This window comes from Equus quagga, chromosome 3, assembly GCF_021613505.1.
Source record: "Equus quagga isolate Etosha38 chromosome 3, UCLA_HA_Equagga_1.0, whole genome shotgun sequence".
NCBI lineage: Eukaryota > Metazoa > Chordata > Mammalia > Perissodactyla > Equidae > Equus > Equus quagga.
Genome location: NC_060269.1, coordinates 96,634,041 through 96,652,875, shown reverse-complemented (window position 1 = coordinate 96,652,875; position 18,835 = coordinate 96,634,041). Strand labels below are relative to the sequence as shown.

Sequence of the window (18,835 nt, the reverse complement as noted above, 5' to 3'; positions counted from 1 at the left end):
GACCCGGGGCAGCCGGATTTCCGGTTCCCGCGGCGACGGGGCGGAAGCGAGGAGAGACGCAATCTCTGCCGTCGACGTTAGTCGCTGCCTTCGCTGTTAACGGTAATAACTCTTGGTTGACTCTTCTTTTCCCCCATCGCTGCCCGCCCACACCCCGGGCGTGGCTCGGGGCGAGGGAGAGCGCAGCCGTGCGGAGACGCGCGATGACCCCTGAGGAAGGGCGGCTCGCCGGCCGCATCCGCACCTGTGACTGGGCGGCCCCGCCCTCTCTCCCTGTGGCGGCCCCGAGCCGCGAGAAAGGGGCGGAGCCCGCCCGACCCGGGCTCCGAGCGCGTCCGCGCGCGCTGCTGCTTGGCGGCCGAGTTCTCGTCTCCTTGACTTGCTCTTCATTACTTCCAAATATGTATTAACGTTTCCTGTGTGCCAGTCACCAGGTAAACCGTGGGGACAAAAAGTGAGAAAAAGCACACGCCCCCACCATGCCCTCGTGGAACTCACTCGCAGGCTGGTGGGGGAGGAAGACATTGATCAGAGAATCTCTGGGATAAATGTAAGATTACAACTTTGTGAAGTGCTGGGAGGGACACGTGTGTGTTCTACGAGGGCTAATAATAGAGGGGATCTGACTTGATCTGGGTGTCAGGGAAGGTTTCCCTGGAGAAGCAACACGGGCTGAAAGATGAGCAGGAGTTAGTATGCTAGGAGGAGTCAGGGTGCAAAGGCCTAGTGGCAGAGGGAACGAGGTGCCTGGAAGAAGCGGTGGTTGGGAAATGTGCAAGCCTACGGAACTGAAATCAGACTCCTCAGTGCATAGCTAAATATGACTTGGCTTATTAAAGAGCCAAGGCCTAGGAAAATGTCGCTAACAAAGCTGCAGGTGTTGGAAGAAAATATTTGCTTTTGGCTTCTAACATGATTTCATGATATCTAAAACATACTGGGAAAGGTGAATATGTTCCCCTTAGCTTTGAAGTTACTAACTTTTACCATTTTAATTTTCTTTCAGTTCTGTTATGAGTTGCTAAAATCATGGTGAAATGTTGCTCGGCCATTGGATGTGCTTCTCGCTGTTTGCCAAATTCCAAGTTAAAAGGACTGACATTTCACGTGTAAGATTTTGCTGTAGTTAAGCCAACCACTTTTGACTGTTATAAAAAGCAAAAGACAGTTCTACTTGAACCTTCGATTTTGAACTGTAGTTCCCAAAGCCTTTTTAAATAACCTCTTTAGTTAAATTTGAAGTGACAGCAATATGTTTATACTTCTATAATTTAGTTTAGAAGTTTAAGATACATGCCAGGGTATCAGAAGCTGGTTAATAAAAATATCAAACTTACTTTTGCTAATATTATTACTCTGCATTTTAACATACCTGCAACGAAATTCAGTGTTTTTTACATGTAGTTTACAATCTGACGGAAGGAAGTATCTTTGCCCAAATATATTCTGTGTTTTCTATTTAGAAATAGATCAAGCTAGGATTGTAGAGAAAAAAATATAAATTACAAGTTCAGACCAGGAGTTCTTTAGCTCTGTTGCAAATAAATCAGGATGATCCTAATTTAGTATTTCAGCCTTTCTTCTGACAGCATAGGAAAGAAGAAGCAATAAGATTTAATGATTATTCATTTGCTAAAGGTTTATTTTGCTGCTTTTGTGCCAGGTTCTGTGCTATGTGTTAGAGAAAGATCTGCTAACTACTTTGCTAAGTATGAGGACGTAAAAAATGAGTATGTGTATCCTATCTTATTCCAAAAAGGATTTTCACAACCAGCTTGGAAAATTGAAAGAGAGATGGTTATTGGCCTCCAGATCTCTCGAAATACTTCTGATCTCCAGAACTCTAAGCTCTGCAGCTGTTCTCTGCGTTCATTCATTAAGCATTTATAGACCTGTGGTGTATTCAGTGGTACACTAAGCAATTTTCTGATGCTGATAGAAGAATGAAAGTACAGGGGCTGTGTTCAGCTGGGATAAATTCTAGATATCACTTCAGATAGGAAAAGGCCCAAGTGATATTCTTTACCGTCTACAGGTGAAAAAAACCCTTCATTGTGGATCTTACTATAAGGTGTTAAATATCCGTTGAAACTTTTTTCTTTATGATATGAGAAAAATTGAAATGAGGACCATAGGTCTGCAGCATGATTGGTAGAAAAATCTGACTATTAAAACTGAACATTATGAAAGCATGAATCATGGTGGTTTCCTAAATATTCCAGTTCCCCAGAGTAATAGCAGACTCGTTAAGGAATCAATTTAGTCACAGCCTTAATTCAACTATATATCAATAGTGTTTAATTTTAAAATCCTTTTTATATTTTTTTCCAGATTCCCCACAGATGAAAATGTCAAAAGAAAGTGGGTCCTAGCAATGAAAAGACTTGATGTGAATGCTGCAGGCATTTGGGAGCCTAAAAAAGGAGATGTATTGTGTTCCAGGCACTTTAAGAAGACAGATTTTGACAGAAGTGCTCCAAATATTAAACTGAAGCCTGGAGTCATACCTTCTATCTTTGAGTCCCCATCTCACTTACAGGTTTGTTTATGAGATACTGCTTACCGTCATTACCCACTTTCTGTGGTACTGTAAGAACCTTCACCACTCTTGCAACATTTTTACTGCTTGAATATTCGTTGGAAGTCCATTCTTGGAGCTTTTAAATTTGTAAGCTGCTCCTTCAGCTTTTCCAGTGTGTAGTAGGAGTATTTTGCCAGTAGGTGCTCAGAAATATTTGGACGTTAGTAAGGTTTGGTGAAGTGGACTGACTTTAGGAGTTGGTGTAACTCAAGTTTTGTGTCCAAAAACAGGAGGTTAACATAAGAGGATTGAACTCAAGTTCCAAGTGGGCGGTCCTCCTCAGGCTGGAGCCCAAGTCAAGAGCAGAGCCACTAACAGGACCAAAGTATACTTTTAGGGCCACAAGTTTAAAGCCTGCATAGGACTAAAAGGAAGAAAACCAAAAGAAATAAGAACAGGAGAAGGAAAAGAGAGAAAAAGTCAGAAAAAGAAAATGAAAGGATTATATAAGTAAACTCTAATTGCGTTCCCTGGGTTTTCTCAGTGATGTTAGTGCCATGGGTTGGCTGCCTCCCCCTCAGTAACTCTTGACTTCATATACCTAAAAGTGTATTTGCTCCTAGACGCTGTAGACTGACCACCTCCAACGTGGAAAATTCAGGGAGAACCTGTGACTTCCCACAATAGTAATGAGCTTCCATTGAAAGCTGTCTCCCTCCTTCCTGACAGCTGGAGACAAGGGAGGGAGTCCAAAAGTGCACCAGCTCCCAGGCGGGCTTGGTCACTTTCTGCACTTGCTCATATTCCAGTGCCTGAGTGATCGAGCAGAGACTGCCTCACTTTCTTCTGTATTAATAAATGTGTAGTTACTTGAGCAATTTGCTCTAAAGGGTTTGTTTTCCTATAGCAAGGTGTCCTCCAGCTGTAATGTTAAGACGACCTTAAGAAATGTGGGCATAATAAATAAACCATAAATTACTAGCTTTCAAAAGCTACTATTTATTTCCTTGTAACAAAGAAATTTTTAATTATAGGAAATTAGATGATACAAGCAAAGGAAAATAAAAATTAATAATAATCACATAATCCAGAGATAATACTGTTAACACTCTGATATGTATCTTTCCAGTCATTTGTGTGCATGTTGGTGTATAAATTCATCTATATCTGTTCTTACAAAAATAGAATTACACTGTATATCCTTTATTTCTTATTTGCTTCTCTCTCTCTCTCACTCTCTCTTTTTTTTAATAACACTTATATAGTGCTTATTGTGTGCCAGGCACTATTCTAAGCACTTCATACATACATATATTAATTTATATATATATAAACTCATTAAGTCTTCACAACAACCATATGAGTAAACACTATCATTATTTTCATTTTACCACTTGAGGAAACTGAGGCCAGGAAGGCTGGAATACTTTCCCCAGGGTCACACAGCTATTAGATGGCAGAGGCTGGATTTGAATCAGGCATTTTGGTTCCAGAGTCCACTCTTAACTACTATTTTCCATGATGTTAAATATTTTTCCACAACAATGGCTTTCAAACTTTAGTCTACGTAAGAGTTATCCAGGGAGCTTGTTTAAAATGCAGAATCTTGTGTCCCCCTTCCAGAGAATTTGATTCGGTAAGTTTGGTTTGGAGTCTAGAAATCTGCACTTTGTAACAAGCACCCCACATGATTGGGTTGCAGATCTGTGGATCACAGGGTTTTTTTTTTTTTAAAGATTTTATTTTTCCTTTTTCTCCCCTAAGCCCCCTGGTACATAGTTGTATATTTTTAGTTGTGGGCCCTTCCAGTTGTGGCATGTGGGATGCCGCCTCAGCATGGCTTGATGAGTGGTGCCATGTCCGCGCCCAGGATCCGAACTGGCAAAACTCTGGGCCACCAAAGCAGAGCACACGAACTTAACCACTCGGCCACAGGGCCAGCCCCTGGATCACGTTTTTAAGAGAAACCTATATAGAACATCAATTTTTTAAACTAAATTTTATATTGACATGCAACATATATATAGAAAAGGGCACACATTGTAAGTGTACAGAGCAATAAATCTTCACTGAATGAATACACTGATGTAACTCCCCTCAGACCAAGATACAGAATATTACCAGGGCCCCAGAAGCCTTCCTCATGCCATTTCCCAGTCACTACACCCCCGAAGGTGACTACTATCCTGACTTCTGTCACTGTCCGTTATATAAATGGAGTCATACTGTATCTACTCTGGCTTCTTTAGCTCAACATTTTGTTTGCCTGATTCATCGACATTGTAGTGTGTGATAATAGTCCACTTATTTTCTTTGCAATATAGTGTTCCATTTTGTAAATGAACTATACTTTTTCCAGTCTACTGTTGATGAACATTTGGGTGGTTTTCACTTTGGGGCAATTATGAATGGTGCAACTAAGAACATTTTTGTCCATGTCTGTTGGTGCACTTATGTACACATTTCTCTAGAGTATATGTACACTTCTGTAAGAAGTGGAATTGCTGGGTCCCAGGGGTTTGTATGTTTAGCTTGAGTAGATATTGCCATAGTTTTCCAAAGTTCTGCCAATTTATAGTCCCATTCTGAGCATATAAAAGTTCCTCTGGTTCCATATCCTCGCCAATACTTGGTGTTGGTTTTATAGAACACTTTTAATGACCATTTAACAGTTGATCCTATGTATGAACAAGTTTATGTAATCAGTCCTCACAATGGGTTGTAGGTTATCATCTTTCACTATTTTAAACAGCAAGTATAATGAACATTATTGTAGCTAAATCTTTGTACATATCCTAAAAAAAATTTCTGGAAATAAAATTGTTGGATCAAAATTATACACATTTTTAAGGCTTTTGCTTTTAATACAAATCACCCAAAGGCCCATGAAAAATTGTGCAGAATCCACTAATCTACTCCCATACTAGCTATGCACAAAAATGTCTGTCCACCCTAATCCTCAGTATGAGTTATGTTGTTAACCTTTGCTAAAATTGATAGGCAGTCAATTTTATTGATTTCTCTTGATTTCTTTAAATATTAGTGAGTTTCTACATTTTTTCGTGTGTTTATTAGACATTTGTACTACTTCTTTTGTGAATTACTTATTCGGGTCCTCTTCTGTTTTCATCTTTTTCTAAGCTATTTTGTAAAAACACGATCTATTGAAGATATGAATCATTTAATTGCCATCTTTGTTGTAGTTACTTTTTGTTGTTTGTCTTTAGTTCTAATTATGAAGTTGGTTTGTTTTGTTTTTTGACATTCAGACTTTTTCTTAGTAGTAGTAAATTCTATATTTTCTCTTGAGTTGTCTGATTTTAGCCTTCCGCACCTTAAGATCATATAAATATTCCCTATTTTTTCCCTAATTCCTCATGGTTTCATTTTTACATAAATTTTCAGTACATAGAATTTCATCATGGTTTATTATATATAAAGGATGTAACTGTTTTTCCTTTTTTTATAGCTGAAATTATTTTTTTAAAGCGTATGAACAGATATTTTATTTATTTTATTTTACTTTGTTTTTTTTAGCTTTCAGACGTACATTGTAATATATTTAGAATATATTCTGTGTAGATTACATCATGTTCACCACCCAAAAACTAATTATGGTCCATCACCACACATGTGAGCCTAATCCCCTCTTTTGCCCTCCCCCCTCCCCCCTTCCCCTAGGGTAACCACCAATCCATTCTCCGTTGCTATGTGTTTGTTTGTCATTGTTTTTATCTTCTACTTATGAGTGAGATCATAGGTATTTGACTTTCTCCTTCTGACTTGTTTCACTTAGTATAGTACCCTCTAATTAGTTCTCTTTTACATGATTTATAGCCTTTCTTCATTTATTCAGAATGCCAAATTTTATTGTAAAGGCTTTTATCTACTTGATCTATTTCTAGATTTTTCTGTGTAGTCTTAAGAGAGTAGCACATTATTTCAACTATTGTACTGTGTAACATATTTTTAATATGCTCCCTCATTTTCACTCTTCGTTTTTTAGGAAAATTTGTGTTTTCAGGTAAACTTTAGAGTTAGCGGGAAGTTACTTTAATCTTAGTGGAATTTAAAATTTACTGACATTTAAAAGCAAATCCATGAGAAGAAATATTGCATTAATTTTATTACACAAAGTTTAAACAGGAATAAAAATGTAAAAAAGGGCAGAAGTGTCAACAGTGATTGTTGTTAACTATCCTTAACAGGGGAAAAGAGAGAAGCTTCACTGTAGGAAAAACTTCACCCTCAAAACACTTCCCGTCACAAACCGCAATCGCCAGTTGGTTGGTGCTTCCTCGTGTGTGGAAGAATTCCAATCCCAGTTCATATTTGTAAGTAAAATTAACTCACTGAGCTAACATTGATATTTTTAAGATGAACATGTTCTCTTCATTAGGATTAAATGAGGGATTTAGGTGTTTGAGGATTTTTTTTTGATATGTATTGTCCAAAAGTAATATTGCTTCCCAGGGCCATTATAATTTATTTATCCATAGCAAAAATATGGAGGTAGTTAATCATTTGGTTACATATTTAGTTCAAAGAATGATTTTGCAAGGATATTTCTACCAAGAAAATGCAATAATTAATTCTTCCTTTTTAGGTACTATATTTTCTATATGGAAATATCTAATTAAAAAATAGTTATGTCTTTAGGTTTTCTTGAAGAACCGTCGTACATGTACAGAGCATTCAAGCTTACATTTATTTATTCATCTCATTGCTTCTTCATCTTAGAGCCTGGAACCCAGATCTGGTTTACTGTCCTGATGACAATAACTTTATAAGAGTTCTTGATGTCAGGCAGTGGTAATCTTCCAACTTTGTTCTTTTTCAAAGTTGCTTTAGATATTCTAGGTCTTTTGCATTCTTATATGAATTTTAGAATCACTCTTTAACAATTTCTACAGGAAAGGCTACTGGAACTTTGATTGAGATTGTGTTGAATCTACAGATCCATTTGGGAAGAATTGGCATCTTGATAAGACTTTCTTAAGTCTTTCAACTCATGAACTCATTGTATCTCTTAATTCATTCAAGTATTTAACGTCTCCCAGCAGTATTTTATAGTTCTCAGTGTAGACATCTGTCATTTCATTTGTTAGATTTATCCCTAACTATTTTATCTGGATGCTATTATAAATGTTATCAGTTTATTTACTGCTAGTATATGGAAATTCAGTTGATTTTTGTATTGATTTTGTATTGTATCTGGCAAACTTGCTAAACTCACATGTTAATTATAAAAGCTTTTTTATAGAAGCTGGCAGATTTTCTATATTGTCTGTCATTAAAAACAGGGTTTTTTTTGTTTTTTTCTTTTTTGTAGAGAAAGATTTGCCCCGAGCTAACATCTGTCGCCTATCTTCCTCTTTTTTTCTTTCTTCCTCCCCAAAGCCCCAGTGCATTGTTGTATATGCTAATTGTAGGTCCTTCTAGTTCTTCTATGTGAGCAGCCACCACAGCATGGCACTGATAGACAGGTGGTGTGGTTCTGTGACTGGGAAGCAAACCCAGGGTCACTGAAGCAGTAAGCACCAAACCTTAACCACTAGGCCCTCAGGGCTGGCTCTTAAAGACAGTTTTCATTCTTCCTTTCCAACATGGATGCCTTTCACTTCTTTTTCTTGCTTTATTACACTGTCTTGAACCTCCGGGACTGTGCTAAATAGAGGCACTGAGAACTGACCTCCACACCTTGCTCCTCACTTTAGCAGGAAGGCGTTCAGTCTTTCACCATTAAATGTGGTGTTAGCTGTAGGTTTTTTGTAAATGCCTTTTACCAGGTTGAGGAAGTGCCTTTCTCTTCCTGGTTTACTGAGAGTCTTTGTCAGAACTGAATGTTAGTTTTGTCAAATGCTTTTTCTGTATCTATTGAGAGACCATATGGTTCTTCTCTTTTAGTTTAATATGATTAGTTACATCAGTTGATTTTTGAATGTTAAACAAGCCTTGCATTCCTGGAATAAACCCTACTGCTTCATGATGTATTATCCCTTTTATATATTGTTGGATTGGATTGTCAGCATTTTATTTAGAATCTTTCACGTTCAAGAGGCATATTGGCATGTAGTTTTCTTTCCTTTAATGTCTTTGACTGGTTTCAGTATCAGAATAATGCTGACTTCAAAGAATGAGTTGGAAAGTATTGCCTCCTTTTTGATTTTCTGGAAGAGTTTGTAGAGAATTGGTATTATTTCTTCCATAAATATTTGATAGAATTCCCCAGTAAAACATCTGGGCCAGTAATTTCTTTGTGGGAAAGATTTTGGTAGCTTGTGTCTTCCAAGGAATTTGTCCATTTCATCTCAGTTATCAAGTTTATTAGCTTAAAATTGTTCATAGCATTTCCTTATTATCCTTTTAATGTCTGTAGAATCTATGGTGATATCATCCCTCCCATTTCTGATATTGGTAATTTGTTTCTTTTCTCTTTTATTGCTGATCAGACTGCCTAGAGATTTATCAATTTTATTGATCTTGTGAAAGAACCAGCTTTCATTGATTTTCTCACTTTTTTGTTGTTTTTCTTTTCTACTTCAATGATTTCCACTCATCTTTATTATTTTCTTTATTCTACTTATTTCAATAAAATTGGCTCATCTTTTTCTAGTTTCTTTAAAGGGAAGCTGAGGTCATTGATATGAGGCTTCTTCCATTCTTTTTTTTTTTTTTTGGTGGGGAAGATGATTGGCCCTGAGCTAACATCCGTTGCCAATCTTGCTCTTTTTGCTTGAGGAAGATTGTCACTAAGCTAACATCTGTGCCAGTCTTCCTCTATTTTGTATGTGGGACACTGCCACAGCATGGCTTGATGAGCAGTGTGTAGGTCCACACCCAGGATCCAAGCTTGTGAACCCCAGGCCGCCAAAGCAGAGCACACGAACTTAACCACTACACCACCAGCCTAGCCCCAAGGTTCCTTTCTTTCCAGTGTAGGCATTTATTGATATTAATTTCTCCCTAAGTGTTGCTTTAGCAGCATTCCGCAAATTAAATATGTTTTAATTTTCGCTTAGTTCAAAATACTTTCAAATTCCATTTTGGTTTTTTCTTTGACCCATAGGTTATTTAGAAGTGTGCTATGTAGTTTCCAAATATTAGGGAATTTTCCAGGTATCTTTCTATTAATTTCTAATTTAATTCTATTATGATCAGAGAATATACATTGTATGACTTGCTTGAAGTGCTTTTAAATTCATTGAAACACATAGCCTAAAATATGGTCTATTTTGGCAAATATTTTGTGTACTTTTACAAAAAATGTGCATTCTGCTAATGTTAGCTAGAATATTTTGTAAATGTCAATTAGGTCAAATTGTTTGATGGTGTTTTCAAATCTTCATCCTTAGTAAATTCCTGTCTACTTGTTCTACCTATTATTGAGAGAGAGGTGTTTAATCTTCCAGTGTAGTTGTGGATTTGTCTAATTCTCCTTGCAGTTGTGAGTTTTTGCTTGTTACATTTTCAGCACTGTTATTCGGTACTAAATGTTTAGGATTCTTATGTCTTGATAAGTTAACCCCTTTTTTATTACAAAATGACCTCCTTTATCCCTGGTAATGTTCTTTGCTCCAAAATCCACGTTATCTGATAATAATATTACACACTCTAACACTCTTTTTATTAGTCTTATCATAGTATATCTTTTTCCACTCTTTTACTTTCAACCTATTTGTGTCTTTTATCTTTGAAGTGCATTTTTTGTAGGCAGCATATACTTTTGGATCTTGGTTTTTTTTTTTAAAGCTAGTAATTTCTGTCTTTTAATTGGGTTAGTTAGGCCATTTAATTTAGTGTGTTTATTGGTGTGATTTGGTTTAAATCTGTTATCTTATTTTTTTCCTATTTGTTCTTTGTTCCCATTTTCTTCTTTTTCTGCCTTCTTTTGGATTGACTAACATTTTTTATGATTCCATTTTCTCTCTTATTTTTGACTCATCAGCTATAACTCTGTTTAATTTTATTAGTTACTTTTGGGTCCATAGCATGCATCTTTAATTTATCCCAGGCTATATTCAAGTGATATTGTTTCACTTCACGTATGGTATGAGAATCTTAAACCATACTTTCATTTCTCCTCTCCCAAGCTTTGTGCTATACTGCTATACATTTTACTTTTACATATGCTATAAACCCAACAGTACATTGTTATTATTTTTGTTTAAACAGTAGATTATCTTTTAAAGAGATTTAAATAAGAAAAAAATCTGGTCCATCACCCATGTAGCTGCCATTGCCAGGGCTTTTCATTCCTTGTGTTTGTCCATATTTCCATCTGGTGTCATTCTGTCTGAGGACTTCAACATTTCTTACAGCGCAGCTATGCTGATGATGAATTCTTTCAGCTTTTATATGTCTGAGAAAATCGTTATTTAATCTTTGTTTTGGAAAGATATTTTCTCTAGGTTTGGGGATTTGGGGTTTTTTTTTTTTCAGTTCTTTAAAGATAGTGCTCCACTGTATTCTCACATGCATTGTTTCTAATGAAAAATCTACTGTCATCCTTATCTTTATTCTCTGTACCTAACATTTGGTTCTTTCTTTGCTTTTAAGAATTTTTCTTTTCCAATGGTTTTGAGTAATTTGATTATGATATACCTTAGTTTAGTTTTCTTGATACTTCTTATGCTTGAGATTTGTTGAGCTTCTTTATCTAGGAGTTTTTAGTTTTCATCAAACTTGGAAAAATTTTGGCCATGATTTCTTCAAATATCTCTTTGTACCTCCACTTTTCTTTTCTCTCCTTTGGGGATTCTAATTTCCTGTGTATTAGGCTGTTTGAAGTTGTGCCACTGCTCACTGATGCTCTGTTGACTTTTTGTTCTCTTTTTGTTTTGCTTTTTTTATATTCCCTTTTCTCCCTATAGTCCATTCTGAATAGTTCATATTGCTGTATCTTCACCTTCACTACTCTTTTCTTTTGAATTGTCTAATCTACCGTTAATCCCCTCCAGTGTGTTTTTCACCTCACACGTTGTAGTTTTTATCTGTAGATCTTCTGATTCTTTTTATATCTTTCATGTCTCTACTTAACTTTTTGAACATGTAGAATACAGTTTTAATCATGTGTGTCTGTGTGTGAGGAAGATTGGCCCTGAGCTAACATCTGTTGGCCATCCTCCTCTTTTTGCTTGAGGAAGATTGTCTCTGAGCCTAACATCCATGCTGATGTTCCTCCATTTTATGTGGGATGTCACCACAGTGTGGCCTGATGAGTGGTGCTAGGTCCGTGCCCAGGATCCGAACCTGTGAACCCAGTGCCACCGAAGCAGAGCACACAAACTTAACCACTACACCATTGGGCTGGCCCCTAATAACTTTCTTAATTCCTTTGTCTGCTAATTCTAATGTTTGCATCAGTTCTGGGTTGATTTCCATTATTTTGTTTCTCTCTTATTATGGCTCACGTTTTCCTGCTTCTTTGCATGCCTGGTAAATTTGTGTGTCACACATTGTGGAGTTTACTTTGCTGGATGCTGGATCTTTTTGTGTCCTTTATTCTTGAGCTTAGTTCTGGGTACCATTAAGTTCTCTGGAAACAGTTTGATCCCTTTGAGTTTTGCTTTGTTAGGCAGGACTAGAGCAGTGCCCGGTCTAGGGCTATTCTCCACTGCTGAGCAAGGCTCTTTTGTATACTCTATTCAATATCCCATGACTCTTAAAATTTTCTGCTCTGGCTGGTGGAAATAGTGGCATGTCCTCTGAGCACAGAGCACTCCTAATCTTTTCTGGTCATTCTTTCCTCAGCTTTGGGCAGTTCCCTTACATGCATGCACTGATCTTATTCAGTGAAATACTCACGAGGGAGTCTCTGAACATCTCCAGAGTTCTCCCTTTCTGCAGCTCTCTCCTCTCCAGTACCTTATCTGTGAACTCCAGCCACTTGGCCTCCCTGGACACTTTGCACTGTCTCCTCACCTTGTCTGCCAAGGTCTGCCTGGGTTTCCTCTCCTCGCACTGAAGCCTAGAAACTCTCTCAGGACGAGAAGCTGGGCAATCATAGGGCTCACTTCTCTGGTTCCCATCTCTCTGTGATTGCTGGCTTCCTTGCCTGATGTTTGTTATCTTCAAAACGTTTTTTATGTCTTTTGCCCGCATATTGGTTTTTTTAGACAGAAGTCAGTCCAGTCTGTTATTTCATCTTGGCTGGAAACGAAAGTCCTCTTGACTAATCTTAATATTAAATAACAGCTTTTCAAAATTATTTTATAGCAGTTTATAAAATACGTCAGTGTTATTTTCCCTATTTTTGAGTGAAAAGTAAGCATACCCAGCAAATGTAAGCATAACTATAATAGATATTGACAGAGCTTAAATTGTCTCTTTAAAAATCAAAGACTGGGGCCAGCCCCGTGGCCGAGTGGTTAAGTTCGCACACTCCACTTCGGCAGCCTGTGAGTTCACACGCTCCACTTCGGCGGCCCAGGGTTTCACCACTTCAGCTCCTGGGTGCGGACATGGCACCGCTCATCAGGCCACACTGAGGTGGCATCCCACATAGCACAACCAGAGGCACTCACAACTAGAATCTACAACTATGTACTGGGGGGCTTTGGGGAGAAGAATTTAAAAAAGAAGGTTGGCAACACTTGTTAGCTCAGGTGCCAATCTTTAAAAAAAATCCAAGACCAGAGCCAGCCCTGCTGGCCTAGCAGTTAAAGTTTGGCACACTCCGCTTCAGCGGCCCAGGTTCACTTCCAAGGCACAGAACCACACCTCTGGTCTGTCAGTAGCCCTGCTGTGGCAGCAGCTCTGGTAGAAGAACCAGAAGAACTTAGAACTATGCACAACTATGTACTGGGGCTTTGGAGCAGGGAGGAGGAAGGAAAAAAAAAGGAGGAAGATCGGCAACAGATGTTAGCTTAGGGCAACTCTTCCTCTGCAAAAAAAAAAAAAATCCAAGACCAGAGTTCTCTCTAAATCCATAACACCCAGCCTGAGGACCTGCTCCAGTTCTCCTCTCCTGTCATCCCTTATAAAGTGAAATATTCATCAAAATAAAGTACCCCAGTTAAAGTTTAACAGTTTAAGTTTGTTTGATAGGTAAAAATTAAACTTAGCAGGCCCACACTTAGGGAACAGAATCTGTATACTCATTGTGAGTGTCAGGGTTTTCATAGCAGATCCCTCCCCCCAGAGAAGAAGTGCTTCCCATCCATAGGATTCTGCACTCTTCACGCAGGCCTAGCCTTAGACAAACGAGCGAGGCCTTAGACAATTGAAATACTGCTTCCACCCCTGTCCTCTTCCTGTGTTCTTTAAACCTTCTGATATCACCAACTTAACAGTCTTCCTTAAGCAACATAAATGAAGAAACAGCTGAGGCCTAGTTTTAAGCTTTTTTCTAACTACTTGTCAGTCTGGTTTAATAACTTGGTGTTTATGTTTTTAGGAGCATAGCTACAGTGTAATGGACAGCCCAAAGAAACTTAAGCATAAATTAGATCATGTGATCAGCGAGCTAGAAGATACCAAGAAAAGTCTGAGGAATGTTTTAGACCGAGAAAAACGTTTCCAGAAATCCTTGAGGAAGACAATCAGGGAATTAAAGGATGAATGTCTCATCAGCCAAGAAACGGCAAACAGACTAGAAGCTTTCTGCTGGGAGTGTTGTCAGGAAAGCATAGAACGAGACTATTTCGTGAAATGATTTTGTGTTATGTCCTACCTAAAACTGACATTGGTACAGCCTTTTAGAAAATAATTCTCACTTACCATCAGTAAATAGTACCTGTCATTTAGAGTGCTTCCTTGGGTCCTCTGCAGCATTCCGTATTATAGTTGTTATCAAAGGCTTCTTTTGAAGACATGCAGAAATTTGCGCTCAGTTATCATGTTTTTGTGTGACTTGTGACAATTGTGTTTTTGTAGACCTAAACTAGTGCCAGGTCACTATTGTAAGATGTTAAAAGATCAAGAAAGTTCTGCAGGACTGAGGAAATTATGTCAAATCAGCCACATTAAGCTGTAGTGGTAGGAACTTGGTACTTCTTCAGTGGCCTCAGATTTTTGGCTTCAAAGGAGTGCCTTTACTTATGTGTGCTTTAGGGTAAGTACGTTGAATTGTACTTGAAATGTACTTTACTATAAAGCAGAATTCATTTATAACACAAATCCGTCTTGGATCCAATCCAAGGTGCTTTTGTTACCATTAATAGCAAAAGATCTTTTTACAAGGCATCCCGTGGCGCTAGCCCTGAGAACAGCATACAGTGCAGAACTTCTGACTTTTAATGTTGTTCAGAGCCAAGTTAAGAAGACCCCTGATGAAGTTTCAGTTTTTCGGGACACACGTCATCCTCCTCACTAGGAGCACGTTGATGTAAACCAGCCTAGCTTTAAAAAATGGTAAAGGGTCATAAATCTGATTTTTAAATGGTTCATTACTCTGACAGTTCTCCTGAACATTTTGTTTCATGATTGTTATTTCATCATAAAAATATATCTTCAAAATCCGAATGCCAGCACGAGCTGGATACTTTGAATGCTGCTTATATTTTGCAGAAAGTAATATTGCTGGCATTTTTAAAAATACGAAATATAGAAGAAACCATTTAAAAATAATGTTATGGCTCTTCCAGTTGAAATAGGATTGGAGAAAAGGTTACAATATTTCCTGTAATTAGGAGAGTAGATTACTATCCAAGAGGTTTTATTTAAAGACTAGGCAAGGAAAACAGCAGCTTTAGAATAGCTTTTTGCTGAACTTACAAAAGAATAACTCTTAGCTATTTTTTGATTGATTCAAGTATCAGAAATTTAGGTTGTCTCCTAATTTCTTAGTAAAAACAACTGAAATTAAGAGCCATAGATACTGTGGTTAAAGTAAAAATTACTAGCCCAAAGCCAAATTCTACTTTGAAACACATGTACATCTATGAACCTCATTCAGGTGTCTATGCTATAGTAGTTAGAATTTGAGTATCAGTTATTTCAGTGTGTTAACTAGAAATGAACTGTGTTTTGTGCTGAAATGCTCATTGTAATTTTATTTGTGTTATATTAATATCAGTAAGGATATGGTCACGTGAATTTTTTTTATATTTAAGAATTTTCTGTGTTAATGCATGTCATATTTCTATGTAGGATTCCAAACCTTCCCTCTAAGCGGGATTTTACCCACATTTGAGAAATGAGTATTATGCTAAGAAGAAATCACCAAGGTCATCTTTTTACTACCTTAAAACAAAACCTCTCATTAGCTACTCATTATTTATTTTAGTAATTTAATTTTGAATTCATAATGGACACTCTAATGGAGTTTGAGTGTGATCTTGGATTTTATGGAGATTCTGTGATAGAGGTGGAGACCTTTTCCCTCACCTTTTTTTTTGAGTATAAAAATTAAAGTCAATGGAGAATGGAGAAAAGTAAGAGGATAGCTCCAATTCTGTGGATCCATTGTCTAAATTCTGTTATCCGGTGTCTGATTCTAGCTCTACTGGCTGCTTAGAATAAATCAAGCACAGGAGACCTCTCCAAGAGTCAAGTCCCAGTTTCTGCCACCATCTCAGTTGCCACAGTCACTTTACTACATATTCAGAGAGAATTCAGCCCTCGTCTTCTTTTTTATTGGTCTTAGTGTCACTGAGAGAGAGCAAGAACTGTTGGCCAAATATTGGTATCATCAAGGACCTGGAGCCACCCATTTGCTCTTTATTTTTATGGAGAAATGATTACCGGTAGAAATCTGATATAAGAAGTAGGGTCCTTCCCACCTGCCACCCCAAACGAATGCCTGAACACAGTGTATACCTCAGTCCACTGTTCCCAGAGGTTCCAGTTTGGCCTGGGGAAGAACTGTCCTGTGCAGAGCACAACCAGTCATCCCCCACCAGAGGGCCCTCAGGCCCCGAGCCCAGCCTAAGGACCTCACTTTCCTTTAAAGCTGGGCGTGGCCTCCAGATCCTGGAACAAACCAATACACCACTTCAACCTCAGCACCAAATCAGGTACGAAGGACTTGACATGGCATTTTTCTCCATATCAAGTTTAAATCTCTAGAAATAGACTTTGGTTGCTAAAGATAATCACAATTATACCATAGTCTTTGATTTGAGAGATGTATTAAAATATATATTTTAGTTTTAATAAAAAGATGAAATTACTACAGAAATAATGGAGAGGTGAAGAATCCATTATATATTTGAAAAATAAAATATTTTCTCCATTAATGTAGTCTGTGTGGTTTTTATACATTCAGTTATTCAATAAAATAAGCAGAGAAAAATCAGGAGTATGTATCCAGTGGTTTTGCTTTAATTTCTTTCACATTTCTTCCCTCCACCAATAACTCTAATATCATAGAGTCTGCTAGGTTAGATGACCCAGGTGGCAGGCCTGCTTCCACACAGTGTGGACCTGCCGTGGACCCCTTTCCTGCTTTGGGCCTCACTCAGAACTAGCAGCCTTTCCTGGTACCCAGAGTATAGCTGAGAACAGTATTCTTAGTTGTGAAATATGCTGCCTTCAGAACCCAAAGAGATCTATGAGGCATTGTGCTTCCTTCTGCATAGTAGGAGATGCGAGTTGTACTCATTTGTCTTTTACTCCAGAGGGGCTGTTCTAGCATGTCTCTGACCACGCACTGTTCACTCCTCCCCCCAAATTTTACTGAAGGAGTAGGCCACTAAATTCTATGGGTTTTATCTCACCCTCTGGAGCACATGTACTTTATCAAGGCCTCAAATTTACTAGTCACATCTTGCTCATCTCATTTAATTAACATACTCCCTCAATGTAGTGAACTAAGTGATTTTCTGTAGAAGTGACTGCTGGTCTTAAGTCGCTTTTCATTATAACAGAAGCAAGAGAGTTATAACCTAGGCTGTTAACATAGCCTATTGTTCATTCCATGTGAATATGAGCTATTTCTGATCCTGTTTGCTTGGAGGGATGGAAAAGCATGCACCCACCAGATCAGTGGTCTCGTACCAGGTAACCATAGTCATGTTAATCAGCTCTAGCAAGATATCACATCTGGCACACAGCTGTAGTCAGGGCTACTACTTGGTTGAATTTGCCTTAGTCCACTCTCATCCTGCAGGATCTGTTGAATTTTGCAGGAGCCAAAGTGGTGAACTAAATGGAGATGTAATGGGGGCCACTGCTCTTATATCCTGTAAGACCTGTAAAGGTGGCACCTTAGCCAACTCCACAAAAAAATCTGAAGCTGGGGTGGTGTGAAAGAAGGAATTAACATAGCAGGCCTGAGACTGCTGTCATTAAAAGGGCCAGCTTGCGAGGTTGGCTCTTGGCTGGCGTCTGGGAACTCGGATTTCAGGAGGGTTCCCACCATTTCCTAACTGATAAGGGCCTCACTGTGCCTGAACCGTTTGTAGAAGCAATGTGGTTTATGCCGAACATCTGCTTTCCTTCTGGGAGTCTGGAACTTGGGAATGTGTTAGGAAAGCGTGCCTATGTGACCAGCCCCGGATAAAATCCTGGACGCTGAATCCTTAATGAGCTTTCCTGGTAGACAACATTTCATATGTGTTGTCACAGTTCTATGCTACAGGAATTAAGTGTGTCCTGTGTGACTACACCGGAAGAGGACTCTTGGAAGCTTCCTCCAGACTTTGCACCATATGCCTTTTTCCGTTTACTGATTTTGCTTTTTCTTTGTATGCTTTTGCTGTAATCCTAGCCATGGGTACAACTATATGCTAAATTCTCTGAGTCCTCCTAGTGAATCATCAAACCTGGGGAGTGCTCTTGGGAACTCCTAACACATGGCCTTCTGGAATTGCCCTGAGTTGGGGCAAAGAAGCTAGGCCTTTATTTCCCTACATCAATAAGTCACTGGACGTGGGCTGTCCTGAGAAGATGGAATGCTGTTGGGCAAGGTAATTCGCTTCAGCTGAGGCAATTTCTGAAGAGGGCTGATAGCTGAGGTCTGCCTGCCAGCAGCATCCCAGCAGCTGGAGAAATAAGTCCTTTGTTCCTGAAGGGGGTTCTGGGTGGTACGTCAGAGTGTCCGTTGCTTCCTTGAACTCTCCCTAGCACCCACTCCTCTCCATTCTGCTTTAACCCACAGTTACTCTAATGCTCTCATGAATGACAAAATTAGTGATAAGTCAACCAACTCCAGAGTAAAACTGCTCTCTATCAGGTCCCTCTAGTTATGAGAAGGTGAATTTCTCAAACATGGTTCTGCTGTGTGTTGGGGACTTATTATCGTTTATTATATTTTGATACCATTTGCATTGAATTCAACATAGTCTGGGTAAAGACAGAAAACTAGACATGAGGTGGTATAATACCAAATAATCTGCAAAACCATCCAGACATCTAAAACAATGCCTTCAT

At 38.5% G+C, this 18,835-nt stretch overlaps 1 protein-coding gene across 3 annotated transcripts; it reads left to right on the top strand.

Annotated features, from left to right (window-relative positions):
* The first annotated feature begins 4 nt into the window (after positions 1–4).
* THAP6 (THAP domain containing 6) lies at positions 5–16,701 on the top strand. Of its 3 annotated transcripts, none has more exons than XM_046656310.1 (5): positions 5–102; positions 1,007–1,109; positions 2,332–2,539; positions 6,730–6,855; positions 13,920–16,701. In XM_046656310.1, the coding sequence occupies exons 2-5, from the start codon at positions 1,030–1,032 to the stop codon at positions 14,175–14,177; spliced, it is 672 nt and encodes a 223-aa protein (XP_046512266.1). In that variant the 5' UTR covers positions 5–102; positions 1,007–1,029; the 3' UTR covers positions 14,178–16,701. The 3 variants fall into 3 exon arrangements, with proteins under 3 accessions (XP_046512266.1, XP_046512268.1, XP_046512267.1); XM_046656312.1 differs by having other exon boundaries at positions 7–102; positions 15,964–16,701; XM_046656311.1 differs by lacking the exon at positions 5–102 and adding an exon at positions 341–550.
* The last annotated feature ends 2,134 nt before the right edge of the window (positions 16,702–18,835 follow it).